The 26,272-nt window shown below is 35.3% G+C and overlaps 2 protein-coding genes across 2 annotated transcripts; one reads left to right on the top strand and one right to left on the bottom strand.

Annotated features, from left to right (window-relative positions):
* Nucleotides 1-1,508: 1,508 nt before the first annotated feature.
* On the top strand, nt 1,509-22,586 carry LOC123215534 (IAA-alanine resistance protein 1-like). The gene is made up of 11 exons (XM_044635680.1): nt 1,509-2,162; nt 2,389-2,439; nt 2,520-2,626; nt 3,508-3,598; nt 5,807-5,976; nt 6,853-7,005; nt 7,154-7,291; nt 7,432-7,539; nt 21,763-21,864; nt 21,955-21,999; nt 22,091-22,586. Exons 1-11 carry the CDS (start codon nt 2,057-2,059, stop codon nt 22,244-22,246), a joined length of 1,227 nt encoding a protein of 408 aa, XP_044491615.1. The 5' UTR covers nt 1,509-2,056; the 3' UTR covers nt 22,247-22,586.
* A 955-nt stretch (nt 22,587-23,541) lies between these two features.
* On the bottom strand, nt 23,542-25,263 carry LOC123217371. The gene is made up of 3 exons (XM_044638372.1): nt 24,995-25,263; nt 24,672-24,839; nt 23,542-23,968 (listed from the first exon to the last, which is right to left on the bottom strand). Exons 1-3 carry the CDS (start codon nt 25,019-25,021, stop codon nt 23,732-23,734), a joined length of 432 nt encoding a protein of 143 aa, XP_044494307.1. The 5' UTR covers nt 25,022-25,263; the 3' UTR covers nt 23,542-23,731.
* Nucleotides 25,264-26,272: the final 1,009 nt, after the last annotated feature.

Here is a 26,272-nt window from a genome sequence, read left to right as displayed (position 1 = left end):
TAAAATGACAGATATGGAAAAAATCAGAACTGAAATTCGAATTTTGCATATTGAAATAACCTAAAATATCAAAAATTAAAAAATCACTCAGAAATCTGAAAAGTGCGAGTCAAAATATCCTAAAATGACTAAAAATAAAAAAAACGAATTTAAATTTTGAAAACTAAATGTTGAAATAGTTTAGAAACAAAAAAACCGAAATATCAAGCTAAATTTAGGAAATTACATAAGAAAACGACCCTAGAAAACACAAAATAATGAAACAGACATAAAATTCGAAAATGATATATCCAAGAACCCTAAATCAGAAAAATGGATATGAAATTTGAAAACTAAACGTTGAATTATCTTAGTATGACAAAAACCGAAAAATCGATCTGAAATTTAATAATTATATCGTAAAACAGGCTTAAAAAACACAAAAATAAAGAAATGGACATCAAATTCGAAAACTACATATCGAAAAACCCTAAAACAGGAAAAACGGATATGACATTTGAAAACTACATGTCAAAAAACCCTAGGTGTGAAAGATATCAATTTACCCCTTATATAAATTTTCTACGCTTACACAAGTCCAATAGTTTTTCCTTGCTCCCTTATCAATTATCTAATCTCCTGCAACCATATAGTTTCAAAAAAGTCAATTTCCCCTAACCCTTTGGATTCCCCGAGTTTCATGGATCAACCCCTAAGATAATGTAAAATTTTCCACTTGCCCCTGTGGATTTCTCCCTTCTCTTCAAGGCCCTAATATTTTGAAAAAGTGAAAAATTTCCCCCATCTCATGGGCTATCGTTTCAGCCCGTGGGAGATTTAATTCAACCCGGGAGATTTAGGGGTCCCCCAAGACAAATCTCTAGCCAATCTAATGCATTTTCCGATAAAAAATCGTCATTTCAATCTCCAATTTCAATACAAGTCAAATCTATACATCCTATAACACAATAGCCTTAAAAAATTTTAACTAAAACAATTAAGGATCAAGACATTTTATGCATTGTTCAAAATAGGAACACTAAACAATCTATTTTTCAAAATCTCTATCAAATTATAATAATTCTAACAATAAATTGATTCAAACAAAATTAAGGATGATGTATTAACTTTCTTTTTTATTTTTGGTTATCAAAAAATACGAAAAGTTTATTGTGCCTGTAGAAGACCTATGGGAGACTTGTGATTTTTTTTTATTTTCAATAGTATACAGGGGGAAATGTGGAAATGAATATGTAAAATTCTTATTTTATATAGTAGGACATTTTGGTCATTGCTAAAAAATATTTTTACTTCATCTTTAGATTTTTAGATAATTTCGCTTAAAACTCTTTTTGTTTTAAACAATTAATTTAATTTCCTGAAATTATAATATTGGAAGCAATGATAAACTATGATTTATCATTTAGCTCTAATTTTCGGATAGAAGAAATTAACTCTGGTCGATATTATTATCATAGAATAAAAAGGTTTTTTTAATGTAATTCCATTCCATGTGAATTTCATCTTCTCCCTGAAAATCTTCCACACAATTTCTCAAAACTAGACAACGGTGGTCCACATTAATTATTCATATATTTACTAGTCATAGTAATATGGAAAAGATCTTGCTTCACTTTCCTATCATTTGCCCAATTTATTAAATTGTAATCAGCTTATCAGATTCTCAATTCAAAGATTCCGATACAAGAAAAAATAAATAGAATTTCTTACTTTGTTCTAAAAGATGGATGTCAATGTCATAACATTTGGTATCATAATCGGCATAATCGTTCTCTGCTTATGCATTGTTTGTTTCATCACGATTGAAGGCACTTGTAAACGCCCTTCTTAGTAATTTCATTCCGAATATCTCCCTATAAACCCATTTTTACATTCTCCGTTATTTCAGTTTCTTTTACACTTAAAATTAAACTAACAATGTCGTCTTTCGGGACCCAGATCTTCATTCTCTCTATTTCAGCTGTAATCTTACTCTCTGGGTTTCGCCATCGAAACAACGCCGTCGCATGACCACCACCACCACGATAATAATGGGCATCGGCATACGGAGAAGAAAATGTTGCTGCCGGAGGAGCTCGCTGAGGAGGAAGATTTGAGATTGTACGAATTTGGGCCTCACTATCATGATCATCATGTTGGTGATTCGCCGCAAGGGAATTTAGGTGAACTGAGTTAAATTCATCTTGAGTGTAAATTTGTCGAGTTAAAATTGTAGATTTATTTTTTTTATGGCCTTGTTAATATGTTTTTTATTAATAGGGCTGTGGTTTAATGAGTTGGGTTGTTCACTTTTGGTGAGCTTGGCGTCGTTGTTCATGGATCTGCACTATTTCTTGTTTTTCTGTTCCAAATGGTTTTATTCAGTTTGATTTACTTGCATGTTTACAGGCTGGAGCTATGTAGGGGATGCTTTTTGTCACCAATTGCCTCACGCTTTTGGTATGGTATTGAACAGAGTATCTTTAACTACTCTTATAGCATTCCTTGGTCATGGTTTTAACTTGTGAGACAATTTATAGAATTTCCATTCGTTAAAATAAGCTATCATTGCCACATTAAGGAGGCATCTTGTCCAGCGCCACACGGAAGCTGTTTTTTCCAGTACTTGTTTATATGTCAGTTGTGGTAACGAGGTGATTTGAAGATTTCATGTGTGTCCTTATTTTATACAGGTTTCTGTTCTGTTTTTTCTGTTATTTTGGTATATATTAATATATGTCCAATTATTTCCTGCAAATCCTTACTGCGATTAGGGAAGGTTACTTTGTGTTTAGAACCCCTTATGTTCTGAACCTTGTAGGGGAGCCACCATTTGCATTTTTGTATCACTTATTCAGACGTTTGTGGTCAATTCATGCTATCAGTTGTGCCATAAAAAGAGATTATGTTTTGTAGGTGGTGAGCATTCCCATTCACATGATCACCATAAGTAGGCCTGGATATGATTCAAACTAACTTGGTCTTGAAAGTCAATTTAGCTTGACTCAAATTCGTTTGATTTAAATTCGGACTGAACTTGAGCTAAGGGGTGTTCGGCTCGGTTCGACTTGAACTCAAGGTTTGATTCAGTAATTAGAATTTGTGGCTTGATTCGGCTCGAATTCATAGTTCAAATTAGCTCAACTTCAGTAGTTCAAATTGGTATTTCGAATTCGTGATTCTGTTCGGCTCGAATCTGTGGCTCGAACAAAAATTTTTGAATATTATTTGGGTAAAACGATATCGTTTTGTCAATAAACTAAGAATTTGAGCCATGAATCCGAGCCATGAATTTAAGTCATACATTTGAACTATCCATTCGAACCGTTGATTCAAACTGAATCGAGTTACAAATTTGAACTATTGATTTTAGCTACGAAATCGAGCCAAATTCGGACCGGGCTGAGCTAAACCATTTTTCATATAAGCCAAACTCGAGCTGGACTTAATTTTGGCTTCATGAATTCGAGCCGGACCATTTTCTATTCGAGCCAAACTTTAGTCAAGGGGTGTTCGGGCTCGGCCTAGCCTGAATCCACCCCTGACCATGAGGATCATGCACATCATCATTCATCTTCGCATTCTTTGAAAGATCTTTTTGTTGGAATATCTGTTCTAGGTGAGTTGTAAAGCACTTAATGCATTTCTCATTAACCTGTATCTACTATATGCCTTATTGTTTGCAGAATCACACAAACATTATCACATGTGTCATTCATACTCTCATGAACACTTATCAATAAATATGTATATATGAAAACATTATGTCTTTGGGAGTGGGCATTGGTTTGAATCCAATGTTAAGGTACCTATATAAGACTGTACAATGTTTTATCATCAAATAAGTCCCCAAAATCAGTTTGCTGAATGTGATTGAGGATGTTGTAGTCATGTTGTATATGGGTTTTGAGGATGCTAATCTGTGCACATGCCTCTGCATATATGCGCCTTATTCAACCTTGATCAGTGAATTAATTGCCATTGAACAATAACGTGTGCTTGAACTGCATGTGGTAACAAGTTTTATATATGCTTGACGTCATAGTTGTAAGCGGATACTGCACCTTGAAGTCATATAGAGATAGATATATGCAATACTCAATAGGGCTAGCTAGTTCAACTCCTCAATCAAGCTTATTTTTCAGTATTAAAAGAGTTTTGCTGACCTTGCTGATTACTGTTATGCTCAATGATTTTCTTTCTAATGAGAAGCTGCTTTGAGGAAGGGCTTGATTTTTTGACAGGAGTAGCTAATTAAACTCCTTAGTCTAACTTGCATTTAAAAATTAATTTTTTTTTTCTGATTTCATTGCTATTTCTGTCTTGTCTTCTGCCCTCTATCTCTTATTGCTTTGCTGCTAAAACATGATTTCGATGCCTTGTGCTAGTAGTGAGCTATTGTGGAAATACTTTATTTTGTAGCCATGGCCATGGTTATTAGTATCAAACGCTACACGATACGATACGATATATGTAAAAAATGATACATATCTTAATGTGTATCGAATTAATATGATATGGTGAGCGTATTGTACGATGCGATGCGTAATATATAACTTACGATATGATACATATTATCGATAAAGATCGATTCACTTTCCTTGAAAAATGATATAGTAGGCGAGTATATAAGAAATTTTAAAATTTTAAGGTTGTTTGTGATTTTTTTAAGATAATGATGTGACGATTAGAAATTTTTATTATTTTATTAATATTTTTTTAAACAATAAAACTGTGTACCCACTTTGGGTACACAAATGTGTACACATTTATATGTGTCATCATATGATTGAATGATTTTAAATTAAGAATAAAATAATAACTAATCATATGATGACACATATGAGTGTGTATACATTTGTGTACCCAAAATGGGTATACATAGTATTGCTCTTTTTGAAAATGTGTATTCTATGATATGATACGAAAAATTAGATTTTTTATACATGATATAATATATGATTTGACTACCATGACTGTGACTAGAGGTATCAATTGGGTTAGGTTGAATGGAGATCTGACCCAAAACACCGGAATGAGGCTCGGACCGAAATTGTATAGCATGTCAGGCCAGGCCAGGCCAGGCTATGGGCCTAGGTTTTGCCCATGGGCTGGCCCGTTACTATTCACAATTTTTTAAAAATTATAATTAATTAATTAATAATTATAATATAAAAATTATAAATATTTTAAAAAATAAAAATTTTAGACTTAAAATAATGAGTTTGAGTTCTTTGGATTTATCTCAAATGTATGAGATAACCAAAATTTTAGTTTAGTTGGAACATGTTGTTTAACCTTAATTTATAGTGGGTGAAGGAAGTGAAAAATTTTATTCTTTTAGATGTTGGACCCCTTGCAAAATGCGAAAGTGTAAATGTAAAAGTTTTACATATAAAAAAATACAATCACTTATTCTCTTCATGCACTATAAATACAGATTAAACAAAGTAGAAGGTTCAATTAAACTCATGTTTTTTTTAATTTTTTAACATGTTTTCTAATTAAAGAAAACATAATTAAAAAAAATTATTCGATAAATTTTTTTTCAATTAAAGTTAATGGGTTGACCCAGTTTGAAGGTCTGGCCTAACTCATGAGCCCGATAGGTTGAGTTGGAGACAACTGGGCCTATCGCCACTTTTACCTGTGGCTTTCTAGCTTATTATAAATTTGTATTGCTTTTGTTATATTAATTTGCCCATTATTCTCTTCAATAGCATCCATATTTTTTAATATAGATTTCATTAACCATCTACTTAATATTAGCTTTGCAGATTGTGTTGTAGCACCCTGAATTTGTATTCTCGTATATTGATTGTTGCAGCGGGAATTGTACTTTTTCTTCTTGTGGGGGAATTGGTTAGATATGTTGATGAGAACTCTGGAGATGCTGATTCATGGGGTGATGGTCACCACCACCGCTATCATAATAGTAAGAAATTAAGGGATGATGATGATGTTCGTGAAAAGAAGCAATCACAAGCTTTCCACCATCATTGAACTGAACTTAGGACTGGGCCCTTAAAATCAGGGCCAGACTGAAGTGCAACGTCAACGGGCTGATCAGGATGCTAAGCAGGCTTGGGCCTCTGGGCTGTATATGGGCCCCAGGCCCCACGGCCAATTTCCCACCTCTATTTGGTATGGTTCTGGAGTTGGTTAAAAGAGCTTTTCTTAGAGCAAAAAGCTTCCCTTTTTTTTTGTTCCCCCAATTTCATTCTTTTGAATTTATTAGTTTGTTTTTGACTTGAAAGACTCATTTACTTTTATGAAGAGTATCTCAGTTTCTTGTAATGATTTTCAAATGTCAAAAACTCCCTTTGACAAGACTTTTCTTACCTACAGCCAGGCAACTAGCGGTTTTTTTGATGACAGCTCAACTTGTAAATGCCTTTATACTAAAAACCCTACTTTAAATAAATTTAGTAAATAAATTCAGATTCTCTGGCTGCTGGACATTTCAGCATTAGTATTTGAACCCAGCATAAGGTTTAGGCTAGATTAGGAGCAGATATGCTTCTGAAAAAGAATGAGTACCATAGGGATGCTCAATTAGAAGTGCTATGTTTTAAGTCTAGAGCTAGGTAGCAGCGTTAGAGGTAGATTTCTGTCAGGAAAAATATTTGGCTTGACAAGGATCACATACCATGTTTGAGTGTGTTGGGTAAAGGAAATTTTATGGAAAAGGATCCGGACTAGCTATCAGCACAAACATCTTGCAAAAAAATATATAGGGGTGCATGTTTTTGGGTGTGTGCTTTGTTTGTAATATGTAGATGCCAGAAATTGGAGGACGGCATATGTAGGAAATTTTACAAGTGGAATTGTTGGAATAAACGTTGAACATTATAAGGTGCTTGTGTTGTGCAGAGAAAGATTCCTCTAATGCTTGGGATGATTTATGTCAGGAAAAGAATTTGGCTTCACAAGGAGCACATACCATGTAAGAGTGTGTTGGCAAAGAGACAAAAAAAAAGGGAAATTATCTGGCCTAGCCATCAGCACAAACATTTTGGACAAAATGTATTCAGGGGTGCATGTTTTTGGATGTGTGCCTTGTTTGTTTTAATGTGGATGCTTGAAATTGGAGGATGGCATTTGTGGGGAATTTTAATTTAAGTCAAATTGTTTGAATAAACATTGATCATTATAAGGTGCATGTAATGTGCAGAGAAAGACTTCCTCTAATGCTGGGGATGATAAAGCAGATGTAGATGCCATTGATGGCTTGTCTGATGATGTTAAATCTTTGGAACAGAATCGATCATCAAATCTTGTGTTTGGTTATCTCAATCTCTTTTCTGATGGTGTTTTAAGTATGTGTTCCTGACTTTCTGCACCTGAGCTTTCATAAACATATGTATGAAGATATTTCCTGCTTGATTTGAATGATTCATTTTTCTTAATATAATGAGTGCACTGAAGTGGTTCAAATTTATTGTGTTGCAGCACAATTTTACTGATGGGATGGCATTAGTAAGTGCTTTCCTGCTTTATGGATCTGTTGGTGGGTGGTCTAGAACTCTATTTTTGTTTGCCCATGAGCTTCCTCAAGAGGTTTGAGTTCCCTCTCTTTTTTACTTGATAGCGAAAGATATTTTGCTTTTTAAAAACCTTTATCTTATAACTTAGAATTATGATATTGAAATTGGTACCATAATTTTTAATTGAATTTCATAAACCTCTACATTTCTATGTACCAAATGTTATATTTCTTCAGTCATATTATGTACTTTTTCCCCATGCTTTTAGAATGAATCCTGATTTTAAATTTTGCTCCAGGAATGCAGAAATATGATTTCATTTTTTTAAGTTGTAATGACTTTGATTCTCTTTATGATGAGTGTACAATTTACCATCTTTCAAGTATTAATCCCTTAGATTTGTAGTAAGCCAAAATGAAAGAAAGGAAACACGAAAAAGGACAGAGGGAATAGGTGGTTTAAATTATTGTAACATGAATGGGATGTATTAGACATTGACAGAGTCACAATTTTGAGGTTAAATATGTATGATATAGCATATTTTTGTTTGCTTTTTACACTAAAGACTTATGAGTTATTATTCGTTTGCTAATAATGTGTAACACCCTTCTTCGGAATCATATCCTTAATGGTAATTATCCCGAAGTGAGGTGTGAATAAGTGTTTAAATTAAAACACCCGTTTAAAATATAAGAATAAATAACACCATATAGTTATTAATATTAAATAAGCGTGCCAAAAGGTGTCCCAAAAATAAGTTTAGTAACTACAAATAGTATTATTAATCCTAACGTGCATAATTTCATAAAAATATTAACTAAGTCAATAGAATAAGGGTAGCCAATTATGCAACTTAGCGTGCCGATCCACTTGCCTTCCCGCGTGCCTCGTCGTCTGTCTTACCTATAGATATAGGACAAAGAACACAGTAAGTATAGATACTTAGTAGGTACTCATGATTTCAATAGTATTCCCTATCAACCTTTCCCCAACAACGTCTCACTGTCGAATACGCCCTGGGCTCAATGGTTGGACATAGGCTGGATTCAAGCCGAATCAAGCTTGAGCTCAGTTCGATTTACAGTAATTGAGTTCGAGCTTTAACTAATTCGTTATTAAACGACATCATTTTAATACATATTGATCAAAACGACGTCGTTTTGTATCAAAAGTTTTAGTTGCGAGTTTGATTCGCAGCTTGAGCTCAAAGTTGTAGGCTCGAGCTCGTTTGGGGTTAGCTTGTTTCGGGCTTGTTCGAACTGAGCTCGAGCTTAAATGAATTCGGTTCGAATCTAGCCTTAGCTGGACACTCGTTTCAAGTGTCTCTTATGGATATCTGTCTCAAAAGCACATCAAATTGAACACCCATTTCAAGTATCTCTTATAACCATAACTAGGATGGACACCTACCTCAAGCGTCGCTTGCCTCTTAAATAATGAATTATTCTTATTTCATCTCAAAGGACCGAGACATCTCATTCTCAATACCATGACATCTCATTAATTGGCCTTCGATGTGACTCACCCATAATTATATACAATTATACCCACATTTCCGGACTTGACCCCTTACAATCCTCTTACGAATATCCTTGACAGAGTCTCACCATCTCATGTGTCCTTGATGCATTCGACTGGACACCTATCTCAGGTGCCTTCTATACCTTCGTATTGGTTAGGGCATCCATCTCAAATACCTCTTACGTCCATATTCATCAAATTTGAACACCTATCTCAAGTATCGCTCACATTATCAACACATATCGAATTAATTCTACTTTCCCCTTTTTTGGAATCGGGACATCTCATCAATCGGTTTGGGTATTCTCAAGACCAAGATGTCTTATCAACTGACCTTTATCACAATTCATATAATGATGACTATCTTAATCTTTCTAAGTTTATCAATTAAATTTGAGAAACAGCCCATGGAAGCATAATTCAAGGTAATGAATTTCAACTCATGCATGCAACCATCAAAAAGCACACATATTAAGCCATATTATTTAGTTAATAAATTCAAAAATCCAAATCTTAGCACATGCTAATTGTGTTCATCATAATCATGCAACCAAACTCATGTTGATGATTCATTGAAAGAGATAACACAAGGCATTTTATTGCAAGCAAAGTCCAGCGAAAGGCTACTCTAATTTTTCCACATTTTCACGACATACTAGGCATGGGGGTATTACTATAATTTTATATGGCGTAGACGCACCATAACGTATGGATGCACACATGCCACCGCAACTCAAAATTATACAACTTAATATGCAGTTGTTCACTGCTAAACAAAAAAGGAAAACTGTTGGAGATCTGACTCTGTCAGGTGTGTACATCTCACGTTCGGCATATATGTCGCGAGTTTGATAAGTGCACTGCAAGTCCGACGTGCACACTGTATGGCTGGGCAGAGAACCAACTAAACGAGAGAGATTCATGATAACACTCAAATGAACACCGATTGTGCTCCTTGCTATGGGGGGTATTACTATAATTTTATATGGTGCAAACGTACCATAACGTGTATGGATGCACACATGCCACCGTAACTCAAAATTATACAACTTAATATGCAACTGTTCATAGCTAAACAAAAAAGGAAAACTGCTATAGATCTAACTTTGTCGGGTGTGTACGTCTCATGTCTGGCATACATGCTGCCAGTTTTATAAGTGTGTTGCAAGTCTGGTGTGCATCTTGTATTGCTGGGCGGAGAACTAAATAGATAGAGAGATGCACGATGACACTCAAGTGAACGTCGATTGTGCTCCTCGCTACAAGTCTTGTTGGTTCCTTTTGGTTTAGACAGAAAAGAACTCTAAATTTGAAACAAGCTGAATACTCTCTAAGTTTTTATTTCACTACATCACCCTTTTATAAGGGAGTTACAAGCAACTTTATTGGATAAGATTATCAACAAACTAATCCAAAAAATCAGCAAAAAATCAGCTAGCAAAACGAAATAAAAACAGAAGATAAGAAGTCAAATTGATTTTCGACGGAAGACTAGGTCATAACAGTTCTGGTTTGTTATTTCCAACACTCTCCTTCAAACTAGAACTGTTTGCACTCTCCTTCACATTGAACTTCTTTCATCCCAAGCATGCTCCTTAACAATGAAAAACTCTTAAAAGGTAGTGGTTTGGTAAAGATGTCAGCTACTTGTTCAAGTGTGTGACAGTAAGCTAGCTCCACAGTTTTCTGTTTAACATGATCTCTAAGGAAATGGAATCTGGTGTCAATGTGTTTGCTCCTCCCATGTTGTACTGGATTCTTTGCTAGCTTAATTGCAGATTTGTTGTCTACATAAATTAAGATTGCATCTTGCTGTGGATGGTCAAAAGCAGAGAGTAAATTTCTCAACCAAATTGCTTCACAAACTGTGGAGGCAGCTGCAACGTACTCTACTTCACATGAGGATAGTGCAACAATGCTTTGTTTTTTCGAAGACCAAGAGAATGCAGTTGAAGAACAAAAAAATACATAACCTATAGTGTTTTTATTTTCTTCAGGATCTCGACCCCAGTCACTATCAGAATAACCAATCAATTCCAGCTTTTCCCCATATGCATATAACAACCCAAAATTCATTGTTCCTTTGACATACCGTAAAATTCGTTTTGCTGCCTGCCAATGTGATTCTTTTGGAGTTTCCATATATCGACTTAATAAGCTTACTCCGTATACTAAATCAGGCTTTGTAACTGTGAGGTACCTTAAACTCCCAATAAGACTCTTGTATTTAGTTGAGTCCACAACATTTCCTTCATCATCTTTTGATATTCTGTGATTCACTATAACAGGAGTATTGACAACACTGCAATTGCTCATTCCAAATTTATCAAGTATCTCACCCATATACCTTTTCTTTGATATAAAAATTCCTACAACCATTTGATGCACTTGTAGGCCAAGACAATAGGACATGAGTCCATTATCAGTCATTTCAAACTCTCTGAACATGTCTTGCTTAAACTGAGCAAATAGATTTTCACTGTTTCCTATAAAAAGCAAGTCATCAACATAAATGGATAACACCATAAATTCTCCATCCTCACCTTTTCTAGTGTATAACGACTGCTCATATGGACATTTCACAAATCCATGTGTTAGTAAATACCCATCAATCCGTGCGTTCCAGGCTCTAGGAGCTTGCTTGAGCCCATACAATGCTTTCTTCAAGCGATACACTTTGTGCTCTTCACCAGAAACGATGAACCCTTCGGGTTGTCGAACGTATACTTCTTCCTCAAGTATCCCATTAAGGAAGGTTGACTTGACGTCAAGTTGATAAATTTTTCACTTGTGGGCTGCAGCCAATGAGATTATTAGTCTCACTATATCAAGTCGGACAACAAGAGCAAATACCTCTTCATAATCAATTCCATATTTTTGTTTATACCCTTTCGCCACGAGCCTTGCTTTGTAACGATTAATGCTACCATCAAAATTTTTTTTAATTTTATATACCCACTTGACGTCAATTGCCTTTTGATGTGGTGGGAGTTCAGTCAGCTGCCAAGTATCATTTTTTCTAAAGGCTTGCATTTCTTCTTCCATAGCAATATTCTAGCATTCTTGTTCGCTTGCCTCCTGGAAACTTAAGGCTTATGGTCTGCATAAAGACAAAATAAATTTGTCTCATCATCATCATCATCTCTTACCTCATTGGTAGTATCATATATTTCACGTAATCTCCTTGTTTTGAGAGGTGGTGGTTCACTTAAGGAGGGACTACTCAAAATGTGAGGTGAAGGAGTTGGTGATGCAGATGTGACAACTTCCAGAATGTGCTCACCATTTGGAAAAGGTGATTCAAAAGGTGAAAGAGTTGTTGATGCAGGAGTAATGGCTTTAGACGTTGCCTTTGTGTTTCTTGCATGTGTTTGTGTTTCAGTGCTGTCCCATTTCCACATTATTGCTTCGTCGAAAATAACATCTCGACTCACCACCAATTTTCCTGTTTGAGGATTATACAATTTGTAGGCTTTGGATTCCTCACTATATCCCACGAATATGCATTTTTCTCCATGGTCATCAAGCTTCAGTCTTCTTGCAGTAGGGATTTGTACATAGGCAATGCAACCAAAGATTCTTAGGTGTGTTATACTTGGTTGAAATCCACTCCATGCTTCGTGTGGAGTCTTATTGACAAGACTCTTTGTTAGACACCTATTCAACAAGTATACCGAACATGCCACTACTTCAGCCTAAAAAACTTTTGGCAATGCTTTTTCTTTGAGAAGTGTCTTGGTCATATCTAAAATTGTTCGGTTTTTTTGTTTTTGCAATTCCGTTCTGTTGTGGAGTGTAAGCTGTTGTAAGTTGATGTCGTATCCTCTGCTCTTTGCAAAAATTTTGGAATGCAATGGAGGTGTATTCTCCACCTCGGTCTGAACGGAGCGTTACAAGCTTGCTTCCACATTCTGTTTCAGTGTAAGCTTTGAATTTTTTGAACAGTTCCAATGCAGCAGATTTCTCCTTAAGAAAGTAGACCCACACTTTTATGCTAAAATCGTCGATAAATGTTATGAAGTATTTGTTACCTCCTAAAGATACAGGTTCAAGTGGCCCACAAATGTCAGTGTGTACGAGTTGTCGAGGTGTTGTGCTCTCCGCGAGACTCCAACAGGAAAGGCTAACCGTGCTTGTTTGCTAAGCACACAGGTGGCACACACATATTCTGTCATTTTTAAATTTGGTAGACCTTGTACCATGCCTTTCATGGATAATAACTTTAGACCATGGAAATGGAGATGTCCAAAACGTAGATGCCACTTCTCAGTTTCACTATTAATCGGACCGACGAGACAACATTCTGACTTGCTATTCAAATACAACGGAAACATTCGATTTTTTGTCATTCTTACTCGATCGATAATTCTTCCTTGTGGATCTCTTAATTCTAAGAAATTATTTTCCAAGTGAATCACATGACCCTTCTATAGCAATTGTTCGAGACTTAAGATGTTGCTTTTCATATTTGGGACGTAGTAAACATCAGATATGAATGTCATGGTTCCATTTTTTTGATAAATGGCCACCTTTCCTTTTCCAACAACCGTTAACTTTGAATTATCTCCTAAACTAACAGGTCCGCATGTATGTTCTTGTAGCTCAGCAAAAACTTCCTTTCTTCCACACGTGGTTGCTCGCACCTGAGTCTAGGTACCACATATTGCTGCCTTCAAGTGTTGCATCATGAACAAACAAAAGCGTCGGTTCCTCTTCGTTATTTTTAGATCCTTCGACAATATTTGCAAGGTTGTCATCATTACTTGGACATTCAGAGGCATAATGGCCGAGCTGTTTGCAATTCCAACACTGCACAGTTGATTTTCCTTCACCAAATTGTAAGCTTCTTGTCTTAATTGGATTTCCACGTCCGCGTCCGCGTCCGCGTCCACCACCTCGATGAGCGGGGCTTCCACGACCTTTTCCCCGTCTGCCACCATTATTTTCATAAGTCATTTTCAATTCCAAAGCTTGTTCACAATCTGCATTATTAGCATGCTTTCGAATGCGAAATTCATGGACTCGAAGTGACCCTAGTAACTCTTCAATTGTCACGATCTCTAAATTTTTCGACTCTTTAATAGCCGTGAGTACATGCTCAAAACTTGGAGTAAGGGAGCGTAACATCTTTTCAATCACACGTACATCCTCAAGCTGTTCATCATTCCTGCGCATTTGATTGACAATACGATTAATCTTGAATGATAGTCAGATACGGTTTCTCCTTCCTTCATATGGGCTGCCTCAAATTCTCCTCGTAATGTCTGCAGATGTACCTTCTTAACTCGTTCCACTCCTTTGTGAATAATGGCCAGTTTGTCCCACACTGCCTTGCTAGTGGTGGCCTCTGAGATTTTCTCAAAAGTGTCATCATCCAGTCCTTGATAAAGGAAGAAAAGAGCTTTCTTGTCTTTTTTGCATTGGTCTTTGAGAGTATTCTTCTATTTTGGAGTGTACGCCTTTTCTTCTTCTGGAGTAGGTGCTAACAATATCCCACAAGTCTTGTGAGCCGAGTAATGCCTTGAATTGAATGCACCATTTTTCATAATTGTCTTTGGTCAACATAGGTACATGGAGTTGCACCAAGTTGGAAGCCATGATTTTTCTAGATCGTAGTGAAGCTCTGATACCACTGTTGGTTCCTTTTGGTTTAGACAGAAAAGAACTCTAAATCTGAAACAAGCTGAATACTCTCTAAGTTTTTATTTCACTACATCACCCTTTTATAAGGGAGTTACAAGCAACTTTATTGGATAAGATTATCAACAAACTAATCCAAAAAATCAGCTAGCAAAACGAAATAGAAACAGAGGATAAGAAGTCAAATCGATTTTCGACGGAAGACCAAGTCATAACAGTTTTGGTTTGTTATTTCCAACAAGTCTAGTTCCTGGTGGCGTTGGATGACAACCCAGAGATGGCTTGGCCGCGCAACTTCGATGTGTGAATATGCTTGGTGGCCACCGCCACGAACTCACACCACTTTCAAATTTGGGAAAGTTGTGTTTACAGAATTAACCATTTCTTTCTACAAACCTTTAACACAAAATTATTATCTTCAATCGTTGTGGAACCCAAGAATCCATCGAAGCATGTGAATTAGAAATCATCACTGTATACATAATCATTTAATATCAAATATTCTCATATACATAAGCCATATGCAAGAGGTTTTCATATAAAAAACATACACATAATATATAAACACACACACACACACACACACGTACACGTCATACGGCGACAATCATACACACATGCATACGGGACTCCAAATTATGGAGTTTGGCACAAGAAGGAATAAGAATTGAATGCCTACCTCTCCTCTAGTGATCATGATGGTCTTCCTGTGGCAAAGGATTCCCTAGCGATTTCCTTCCTTGATTGGCGCACAACAGGTTCTCCTCTCTCCCTCTCTCTGTTTATGGGCACTAAGTAAATCCAAAGAAATTCGTTAATCTCTCTCTCTTTTTTTTTTTCTAATGTTGTGGCTTTTGCATATAAGCTAGAGATGGTACCCTTCGTGGCAACTCTCCCTTATCCACATTCATTTTCATGCATGTTTTGGCAATCATGATCGGCATGGGATCCTGATCTTTAATTCTCAAGTCAAATAGGTAATATATGGATAATTTTCCAAATCCAATATTATCTAAATATATATATACATATAAATGCAGAAAGACATATATATAAAACCCAATAAATGCATGACATACACAATCTCTGGATATGAGAGCATACATAATTTAAGACCAAAAAATTCGAGTAATAAAGATGCAATACTGAATAATAGAGAAGTAATTGAATTGCCCTTTACATTACCTAGGGGTATTACATTTCTCCCTCTTTAAAAGAATTTCGGCCTTGAAATTTACTCGAATAATTGGGAAAATCTGTCTTATATCCTTCTTTATCTCCTAAGTAGCTTTCTCAATTCGATGATTTTGCCATTGAATTTTGACTAGGGGAATTCATCGACGCCTAAGTATCTTAATCTATCGATCCACTATCTATGCAAGATGCTCCTCATATATCAAATTGTCTTTCAACTCAACATCCTTGAGTTTAACTGTTTGGGACGGATCGTCAAGACACTTGTGTAATAGCGACACATGGAACACATTATGAATACGTTCCATGCTTGCTGGCAATGCAAACTGATATGCCACCTTACCAATTCTCTTAGTGATTTTGTACAACCCTATATATCGCAGTGTTAATTTCCTTTTTTTGTCAAATCTCATTATATGTCGATATGGAGCAATCTTTACAAACACATGATCACTGACTTCAAACTCTAAGTCACGCCTTCTTTGATTGACATAATTCTTTTGTTGATCTTGAGCCTGTTTAATTTTCTTTCTGTTAGGGTAAGTGCCTTAGAACCAATTGAATTTAACATTTATGGATGTAATTTTATATTAATAATTAATAAAGAATTTATTATTATTCAATTTATATATTGTCTATTTATATAATTGTGAGAATAACATACGCTTAGAATAGTAGAACTGTGATGAGGGGATTAGATGACTGTGGAAGAATTCTAAAATTTTGTGATCTCGCTTATTTTGTTTCCTTTTCTTTAGGTGATTTATTTTAGTTAGCATATATTCTAAATATGTTAGAATATATTTCAAATATATTATTTTTTACGTTAGAATATATTCTTAATATTTGTTTTCTTATTGTGTAATATTGTATATTAATTATTTTAATTTTTGTTACTTTATTTAAGATTTAGAACATGTATAAATTGTGTACCATTGAGATAATTGAAAATTAGTGAGAAATACAATTTTATTCATTTTCTCGTTATCAGGGACAAATCTCTGAAAAACTGATCCTATGGCTACCATCACCTAGCCTTCTTCCTCTGATATCACTCTTGTTCTCGAAATTGCCACTCTCTCAAACTTTGACAGTTCTGATGTCTCTATTTCCCCCATCACTGTTCACAAACTCTTGGGCCCAAACTATGTACAGTGGTCTCAATCAGTTTTGATGTACATTTGAGGTAAAAGGAAATAAGACTATATCATTAGAGTTATAGTCGCACCGCCAAATGAGGACCCCAAATTCAAAGCCTGAATTGCTAAGAAAAATATGGTGATATCATGATTAATCAATTCTTTGACCATGGAAATTGGAAAAATTTTTATGTTCTACGACATTACTAAAAAGATTTGGGATGCAGTCAAGGAAACTTTAATTGACAAAGAAAACACATCGAAATTATTTGGAATAGAAAGCAACATCATTGATCTTCGTCAAGGAGACCTCAATGTCACCCAAATACTTCAACATGCTTTATTGTCAATGGCAACAACCAGATCGATTTGATGTTTATGATTAGGAAAGTCCTAGTGACGACCTAAAGTACAAGAGTATCATCAAGAAGAAATGTGTATTTAAGTTTCTGATAGGGTTAAATCCAAGCCTTGATGAAGTTCGCAGTCCTATATTGGGGACAAAGCTTTTGCCATCACTCTGAGAAGCCTTTTCTGATGTTCGTCATGAAGAGAGTAGGAGGAAGCTAATGCTTGGAGGGCAAACAAGTGAGTATTCAACCATGGCAACCAAAGTAAATGCAACAAATTCCAATGAAAACCAGTCTAAGAAAAGGAGACTCAGGTGTGAACACTGTCGAAAGTTCAAGCACACAAAAGACAAATGTTAGGGATTGCATGGGAAGCTGCCATATCATAAGCCACGTGGACAGAGGGATTATCAAAGCAGTGGAAGCACTGCCTTTGTCCCTACTGATGAACATTCTTCCTTTGCTGAGCCTAGCCCTTTTAGTAAGGAATAACTTGATGTTCTTCAAAAGTTGCTAACTCAAACCATCCAATCTCATTCCTAAAAACTGTCAGACACTATTATTGGAACAAGTTCAATTGCTCAGAAAGGTAACGTTACAACTGCCGTAAAAGTTTATAAAACTAGATCATAATCTTGGATTGTTGACTCAGGTGCATTAGATCATATGACTAGAAATGCAAGATTGTTGAAAGATTTTATTCCATACACTTTATTAGTTCGTACAAATTGCTGATGGTTCCCTTTCAAAAGTGACAAGAGCTGATTCAGTCTCTCTCTCAAAGGACATGACACTGAAATCAATGTTATTGTTCCCAAATCTATATTGTAATTTGTTGTTTATTAGCAAATTTATCAATGACTTGAATTACATCACTAAATTTACTTCTCAAAATTGTGTGTTTCAGGACCGAGATTCGGGGAAGACAGTTAACAGTGCTAAGGTGTCTGCAAGTCTTTACCTCTTGAAAGGTGAATGGCATTTAAAGGGGTAACATCAATCTACCAAGTGTGTACCTCAAAGTCTCGTATCATCTTCAATGTCTTCTCAAAATAATGATAGTGTAATTATGTTATGACACTATTAATTAGGTCATCTAAGTTTTCAATATCTTGCAAAATTGTTCTCATCTTTATTTTTGAATAAAAATCTCATTTTTTTCCATTGTGAGATTTGTCAATTGTCAAAACATGTTTGAAATTCATATCAAAATGTTCCATACAAATCATCTCATCCTTTTGCTCTTATTCTTAACGATGTGTGGGGTCCATCTAAAATAAAACACATCACGGGTTCTAGGTGGTTTGTTCTGTTTATTGAAGATCATACTCGAATCATATGACTATTTCTTATGAGAGAGAAATCCGAAGTGGGACAAATTTTTCAAAATTCCAACAACATAGTCAATATCTAATTTAATAGCAAAATTCAAATCCTTTGAACTGATAATTCCACTTTCCCCTTGTTTAGAATTGAAACATCTCATTAATTGGTTCAAGCATTCTTAGACCAAGACGTCTCATCAGTCGCCTTTTACTATGACTCGTAACCGCTTACACACATAATTATGACTATCTTAATCTTTGTAAGTTTATCAATTAAATTCAAGGAACAACCCACGAAAGCATCATCACATATTAAGCCATATTATTTACTTAATTAATTCAAAAATCCAAATCGTAGCACATGCTAACTATGTTCATCATAATCATGCAACCAAACTCATGTTGGTGATTCATTGAAAGAGATAATAGAAGGCATTTTATTGCAAGCAAAGCCCAGTGAAGAGCTATTATAATTTTTCCACATCTCACGACATACTAGGCATGGGGGGTATTATTGTTATTTTATAAGAGCAGATGCACCATAATGTGTATGGATGCACATATGCCACTGCAACTCAAAATTATACAATTTAATATGCAGTTGTTCACCGTTAAACAAAAAAGGAAAATTGTTAGAGATCTAACAGATGAGAGAGATGCACAACGATGCTTAGGGTTGAATTCAAACTGAGCCAGCTAGAGCTCGGTTCGAACGAGCTCAAAACGAGCCACCCCTGTGCAAGCTCGCTCGAACCCGAACTACTCGTCAAATTTGTGAATTTAAAATTTTGATACAAAACGATGTCGTTTTAACCAATATGTATTAAAATGACATCATTTTAATAACGAGCTAGTTAAAAGCTCAAGTTTAAAATGAGCCGAGTTTGAGCTTAACTTTCACGAGCTCGAACTTGGCTCGACTCGACTCAAATCTAGCCTGACGATGCTCAAATGAATGTCGATCATGCTCCTTGCTACAGGTTTGGTTCTTGGCGGCATTGGATGATGCCCCAGCAATGGCTCCATCGCGTGACTTCGGTGCTTGAATATACTTGGCAGTAACCACCATGACCTCATGCCATTTTTAGATTTGGGAAAGCCATGTTTACAGAATTAGCCATTTCTTTATACATATTTTTAACACAACTATTATCTTCAGTCCTCATGGAAACTAAAAATCCATCCAAGCATGTGAATTAGAAATCATCACCGCATACATAATCAGTTGATATCAAATATTCTCGTATATAGAAGCCATACACAAGAGGTTTTCATGTAAAAAGTATACACACAATATATATATATATATATATAAACATCATATGACGACAATTATACACATGCATACGGGACTCCAAGCTACAGAGTTTGGCTTAAGAAGGAATAAAAATTGAAGGCCTACCTTTCCTCTGGTGATCACGATGGTCTTTCTGTGGCAAAGGTTTCCCTAGCGATTTCCTTCCTTGATCGACGCAGAGCAAGTTCTCCTCTCTCTTTTTCTCTCTGTATGGGTGTTGAGTAAATCCAAAGAAATTTGTTAATCTCCTTTCTTTTTTTTTTCCCCAATGCTATGACTTTTGCATATAGGCTGGAGATGGTACCCTTCATGGCAACTCTCCCCTATCCACGCTCATCTTTCATGCATGTTTTGGCAATCATGATTGTTATGGGGTCATAATCTTTAATTCTCAAATCAAATAGGTAGTATATAGATAATTTTCCGAATCTAGTATTATCTAAATATATATGCATATAAATGCAGAAAGATATTTATAAATATATAAATATCCCAATAAATGCACAACATACATAATCTCTAGATACGGGAGCATACACATAATTTAAAACCAAAAAATTTGAGCAATAAAAATTTAGTACCTAATAATAGGGAAGTGACCGAATTGCCCTTTACATTACCTAGGGGTATTATATAATGCATTTAGCAAAGGCCTCAAGTTTTTCCACATTTTGTTAAATCCATAATTTTTTGTGTTATTTTTAGATACTGCATCTAGAGTTCAACGATATAGGCATTTACACATGGAGGATGCAGAAATTATTGGAATCACTTTGCAGTCTGTTTCATTAACAAAATTTTAGGCTACAGGTGATTCTAGTTCAAGCGAAAGTGACTTATTAGCCACTTAAGACATTTAATAAAATTCAATTGAACCGATATTGGTAGGTAGTGAATTGCCATGACCTTTTGTGGGCTGGCGAGTTTAGTTTACACTAGGTTTGCCTGCATATGAAAGACTTCATTCTAGGTACCAGCTTACTGGTGCAAGCTTGCTTTGTTCTTGATATTATTTCTCGGGTGATTACCACTTTAATTGCTTAGTGGGTGGCTGCTAGGAAGTGCATCTAGGTTTTTCTGTTATAGTCATATAATGAACATGAAGGATGAAGTTACAGGAATCATTTTGCAGTCCTTCAATTATTGAAATTGACCAGCTGAACCATCGTTTCATTTTTTCATGTGATAAAATCCAGAATTTAGGATTTTAGTCATTTCAGATTTCTTTCTTCTTCTTCTTCTTTTTTTTTCCCAAGTCCATACCTTTTCAGTTTTGCTCACTTTAAAAGAATTTGTGGGTGGAACATCTGAAATTTATTACATTTCTTTGTCAAACTTTTCAACATTGCAATGGTGGTGGTGTTGGAAATTTTGACATCGTTTACTGCAAAAAAACTACTAGCTCTCTAGTCACAAATGACGTCTCTGTTCTCAAAACAAGAAGTTTTTGGGTATCCCAGTACAAACTTATAGCAGTAAATTGTATTGATATATGATGATTTCTACTAATTTAATTTTTCCAGTTCTCTTATTTATTTTTTCTAATAATTTAAACAATTTGTATTTGTCTTTTTTCCCTGGCCTCACTATACTCGCTGTTGGAAGGTTACTCCCCTTTTTAGAGTACTCAATGGTATATCTTCATGAAGAAAGAAAAGACGAGGAAGAAAACAAATATATAATATTTGGTTCATAATGTAAGATACAACCATACTCTCACTCTAAGCTACTGAATTTTCAATTCTCTAAAAATGATACTTGTTTCTTTTTCCCTTTCATTTTTTTTTGACTTTTTGTTGAATGATAGACTAACCGCTTGGGTCCTCGTAGGTTGGCAATTTTGGCATTCTGGTGAGATCAGGTTTCAGTGTATCCAAAGCCCTCTTCTTCTTCTTTCTCTCTGCACTTGTGGCTTTAGCAGTAACTGCAATGGTGAGTGTTGTATCTCTGTTGCTGGGACAATTGTTTTAATAATTAGCTTGAATGATGAAAGTGATATAATAGCCATTTCTTCCTCTGTAGGCTTTGCTCTGGGGACAAGATCCTGGGCAGTCATCATTGATTGAGGTAAAAGAATTGCATAAACAATGCATGGATTAATTTCATTCTAGATGCCACCATCTAAAATTCATTTTGTTTGCTTTTTTATTTCTTAAAGGGATTTGCAGCAGATGGATTTATCTACATTGCTGTTGCTGGAGTGCTTGCAGAAATGGATAACAATGGAAACTCAGCATTGAGAAGTACTGCAGTCCAATTAACTTCACTCATATTTGGCATGAGTGTTGCCCTTTGTATTTCGCTTGTTGAATGAATTTAGCATTTGACAATCTGTAACATGTCCCAAATTAACCATGTAGGTATATAATTTATTTTAATGGTTTTCATTCTGTCAATTTATAAGCCATTATTAAGTTCTGCGTTTACAAATTGTGACAGGAAGGAAAATGGTTTTATGGCAGGTAATCATAGCTGTAGTGAGAGTTGTACAAAATATGTTGAGGTTTGGGTCCTTGGTTACCATTGCGCATTATAAGGGAGACTTGTTCTCTCTAAATTTGTGGTGATTGTTAGCTTCTCCCAGTTTCTTGTAGATAAGTAACACAGGAATCTCACAAAAATCTCAATTTAGCACTTGAAAAATTGATGACTTATCATTTTTATATGGTCTTTTTTATCATAAGAGCCATTGGATGAGAATATTTTACATGTGTCAGGCAAAGGCATGGATGGTTAGCTAGGTAAGTTAGCAGTCTCCTCCTAACATCAAAATATAAATGAAAGTGAAGATTTGCTTTGATTGAAAAGGTGAGCATGGGAGATATGACTCTACTAAGAATTTTGCGTATGTTTTGATGGTAAAGACAAGCCTCCAACCCTCAATTAAACATTACAAGTGGCTTCAAGATTGTCTAAATTGGAGAGGGGATCAGTCAGAATATTATAAGTGGTTGGCATCCTTCTCGACATTCGAAACTCATCACTTATGGTAGAAAAAAGTTTATTTTATATTGAGTAAATTTTGTTATCCATATGGGAATGAAATTAAAGTCGTATAATTTCACAAAGTCAAGTCACCATGAATAGCTTCATGAGAACTACGTTTTGTCATAATCCTTTGTAAGATAGAAAAACCAACCTTAAGCATTTTGCATTTCATTTGGCTAAAAATGTTGTTAGGGGTGGATTTAAGTCTAAGCTAGTTGCAAATGAGTCAAGCTTTGAAGAAGGATCAACTCATCCAATTTGAGTTGAAGAAGGATAAATTTGTTGAGTTCAAATTAAAGAAGAATTAACTCATTGAGCTGAAACTCTCGAGATTGACACCTTGTTAGTATCATTACATCAAAGCTTGTCTCATATGACAATTAATTTTCTTGAGGTGATTGTTTTTTTTTTTAACAACTCTTTCTTTTCAGTGTTACCAATAACCTTCTCAGCTATCCAGCCAGCTCAAGCTCATTTATTTCTGCCCTCAGATGTAATGACTTTAAGAGACAACACGAGTTTGTCTCAATTTCGCATTTTAACCAAACAGAATTTCGAGCCATGACAGTCAAACACTGCGGATTCAGGATCTCTTAACTTCCTTATGATGGTCAAGTAATATTTATGGGTAAGCTACGATTGAATTGGACAAATATTATACACAACAAGTGTTTCAAAGCGATATTACAACTATAAATATGTCCTGGCTACATTTTGGTTGTGTAAAATTTCCCAAATATGAACGTTTTTGAACGTCCACCCATGTATTGCATTGGCACTCTGTTGATTGCAAGTATCACCCGTTTCAAGACTAAGACTCAAACTTGTGAAACTCATGAAGCATTTCGAAGATGGTGATTTTCTGGGGAGGAAGAGGAGGCATTCTCATGAGGGGCTTTATCACTTGTTCCTCGTGTGTCAAAGTGTGATGCCTCTTTCGTACTGCTCTAACAGCACCACCTTCATTTCTTTCTTTGTTCATTTCTGCTGCTACTTCACCCCTCTTTCCCAACCCTTCACCTAGTCTCTCCGCTTGCATTCTTGATTCCTTTTATAAAGATAATATGTCAGAATACATGCATATGTTATCTGCAACTGTTTTCCACTTTGCCATCTCATTCCCCTATAAAATAACTTCTTGACTTAAAAAGAAGCCTAGTTTCTGCACCTGGAATCTTATCGTTATGATGGTATAGGAGATCATAAAAACCTTGTATTTAGTTTAATTTATGAATTACCAATTTGTTAGATGAACATATAAACCATAAAAACTCTAGTTACAAATGATGAATATTATCAAGTACAAACTAAAGTGTAATCATGCGATTTGATAATTTATTTCTAATTCAAAATCAATAAATCATAAAATAAGATGACAAATCAATCCTTTTTTATCCGATAATACCCAACGGCTTGTACACAAAGTATTACTGATCTTGAAATACTAACTGATACTTTTCCAACTCCTGCATGAAATCTTTTTTAAAATCGGATATATAGTACAGGGAAGATTGGATGGATAGTTGAATGACATTATAATATTAACAAAGAAGATGTTTTTTCTGAATGAAACATATTGAAGGGAGTTCTTTCACATTTCACTTGAAAAGCTATTTTAATGAAAGTTGCTGAAAAGATCCAAAAATTATCAAACAATCAAAGTCCACATTACAATTTTTTTCGAAAGATTTTAAGTTTGATAACACCATTGCTTCAGTAATGGATGCAAATAAATAAAATGGAAAACTTACATTGATAACAGAAGAAGTTGGCATCGGACACTTTACGGGGCGATCTTCATCCCGAGGCTCCATTGGGTGTTCAACTGGCCCAAATTCGAGTTCAAATTCCACCCTATCATCCATAAAACTCCTGCCTCTTTGATCATCCACTAATAAAACTCGTTTTTGTTTAGTTCCCTATCAGAAAGAACGAAAAAGAAACAAGAATGATGGAAAATATTAATTAACAGGCTCAAAGGCAAGATAATATAATAATTATATAAATAGTTGGGATACGAAACTATATTGCAGTTACTCAATTACCCAAATTGCGGAAAAAAAAAAATACTTACAAAATCATCTCCACATGAAAAACCCATAATAGAGAAACGTTAGGTCATGCCAGAAGAACAGAAAATCTTTCTTTGATTGTGAGTCTGAGAAAAAGCATGAGAGAGAGGGAAAAGAAGATGGGAAAAGGAGAGAAAGAAAGCATGAAAAGGGGGAGTAGGAGGGATAGAGAGGTGGCAATATGGGATCACTTGCACAGTGAAAGACGAATAAAGATTCCCACCATTTTCATTTTTTTCTTACAACTTTAATTTTATCCTTTTCCTTTCTTTATTAGGTGTGGTTTTTGTCTGTCTCTCTATGCTATCTCAGTGAATGAATATCCGTGAGATAGCGAGAGCTTTGCCTTTCGTTCATTTTCTTGCTTTTTAAAACAGTAGCTATGGCTCAACTTTGTTTATTTCGTTTAAAATCTAAACAATCCTCCTCTTTTCTTGCTTATGTGATTTCGCAAAGTATAGAAATTGCAGATGAGAAATGCATGAGGTGTTTGTTTGGTTCTTTAGAATAAAAGAGAGAATAGAAATTGAGAGGTGGTCGTAACACCCCATCTCTAGAAAATACCCCTAAGAGTAATTTATTGGGATGACATGTCATGTACGCTATAAAGATTCTCAAACATGCATTTAAAGAAAAGGATTTCATGAAATACATTGACAACGTTATTAAAATAAATGATTCTTCAAATATGCCATAAAATACTAAATACCCATATGAAACCCATAATATAATGTGCAAAACAATTCCAAACTAAATTAACTAAATAAATGAATGAAGTGCTTGTTATGGTAGGCGAGCCATCAATGAGTTGATCTGCTAGCCTCTACACCTACCTCGCCCTCACGCCTATCTGCAACCACACAAAAAAACGCATGAGTGACAATACACCTAGTAAGCACACAATTAATCGAGCGTACTTGGAATATCCATTGACAACCTGACTGTGTCTATATTTACATAATCTAGTGTCTCAGATGCTTGTCAAGTGGGCGTCTTAGATGCCTCTTACCATTTATATCATCTAGTGTCTTGGACACTTGTTAATTGCACTTCTTTGACACCTCTTACTATTAATAACTCGTTACTCATAATGCTCCTAGGTAGGATGTTCCAGATTCCTCTTATGACTCGCATACCAATGAAATGAATGTACCAATTAATTCAAACGCCTCTTATAGTCTGTATATCTTTGTAACAGATGTCCTAGATGCCTCTTTTTCTTAACCCAATCGAAATGGATGTCCCAAACATCTCTTACATCTTTTAATCATGCATGGAGG

The sequence above is a fragment of the Mangifera indica genome, chromosome 5 (genome assembly GCF_011075055.1).
Source record: "Mangifera indica cultivar Alphonso chromosome 5, CATAS_Mindica_2.1, whole genome shotgun sequence".
In the NCBI taxonomy this organism is placed as follows: Eukaryota; Viridiplantae; Streptophyta; class Magnoliopsida; order Sapindales; family Anacardiaceae; genus Mangifera; species Mangifera indica.
The sequence above is the reverse complement of the archived record's forward strand: the minus strand, read 5'-3'. Positions and strand labels throughout refer to the sequence as shown.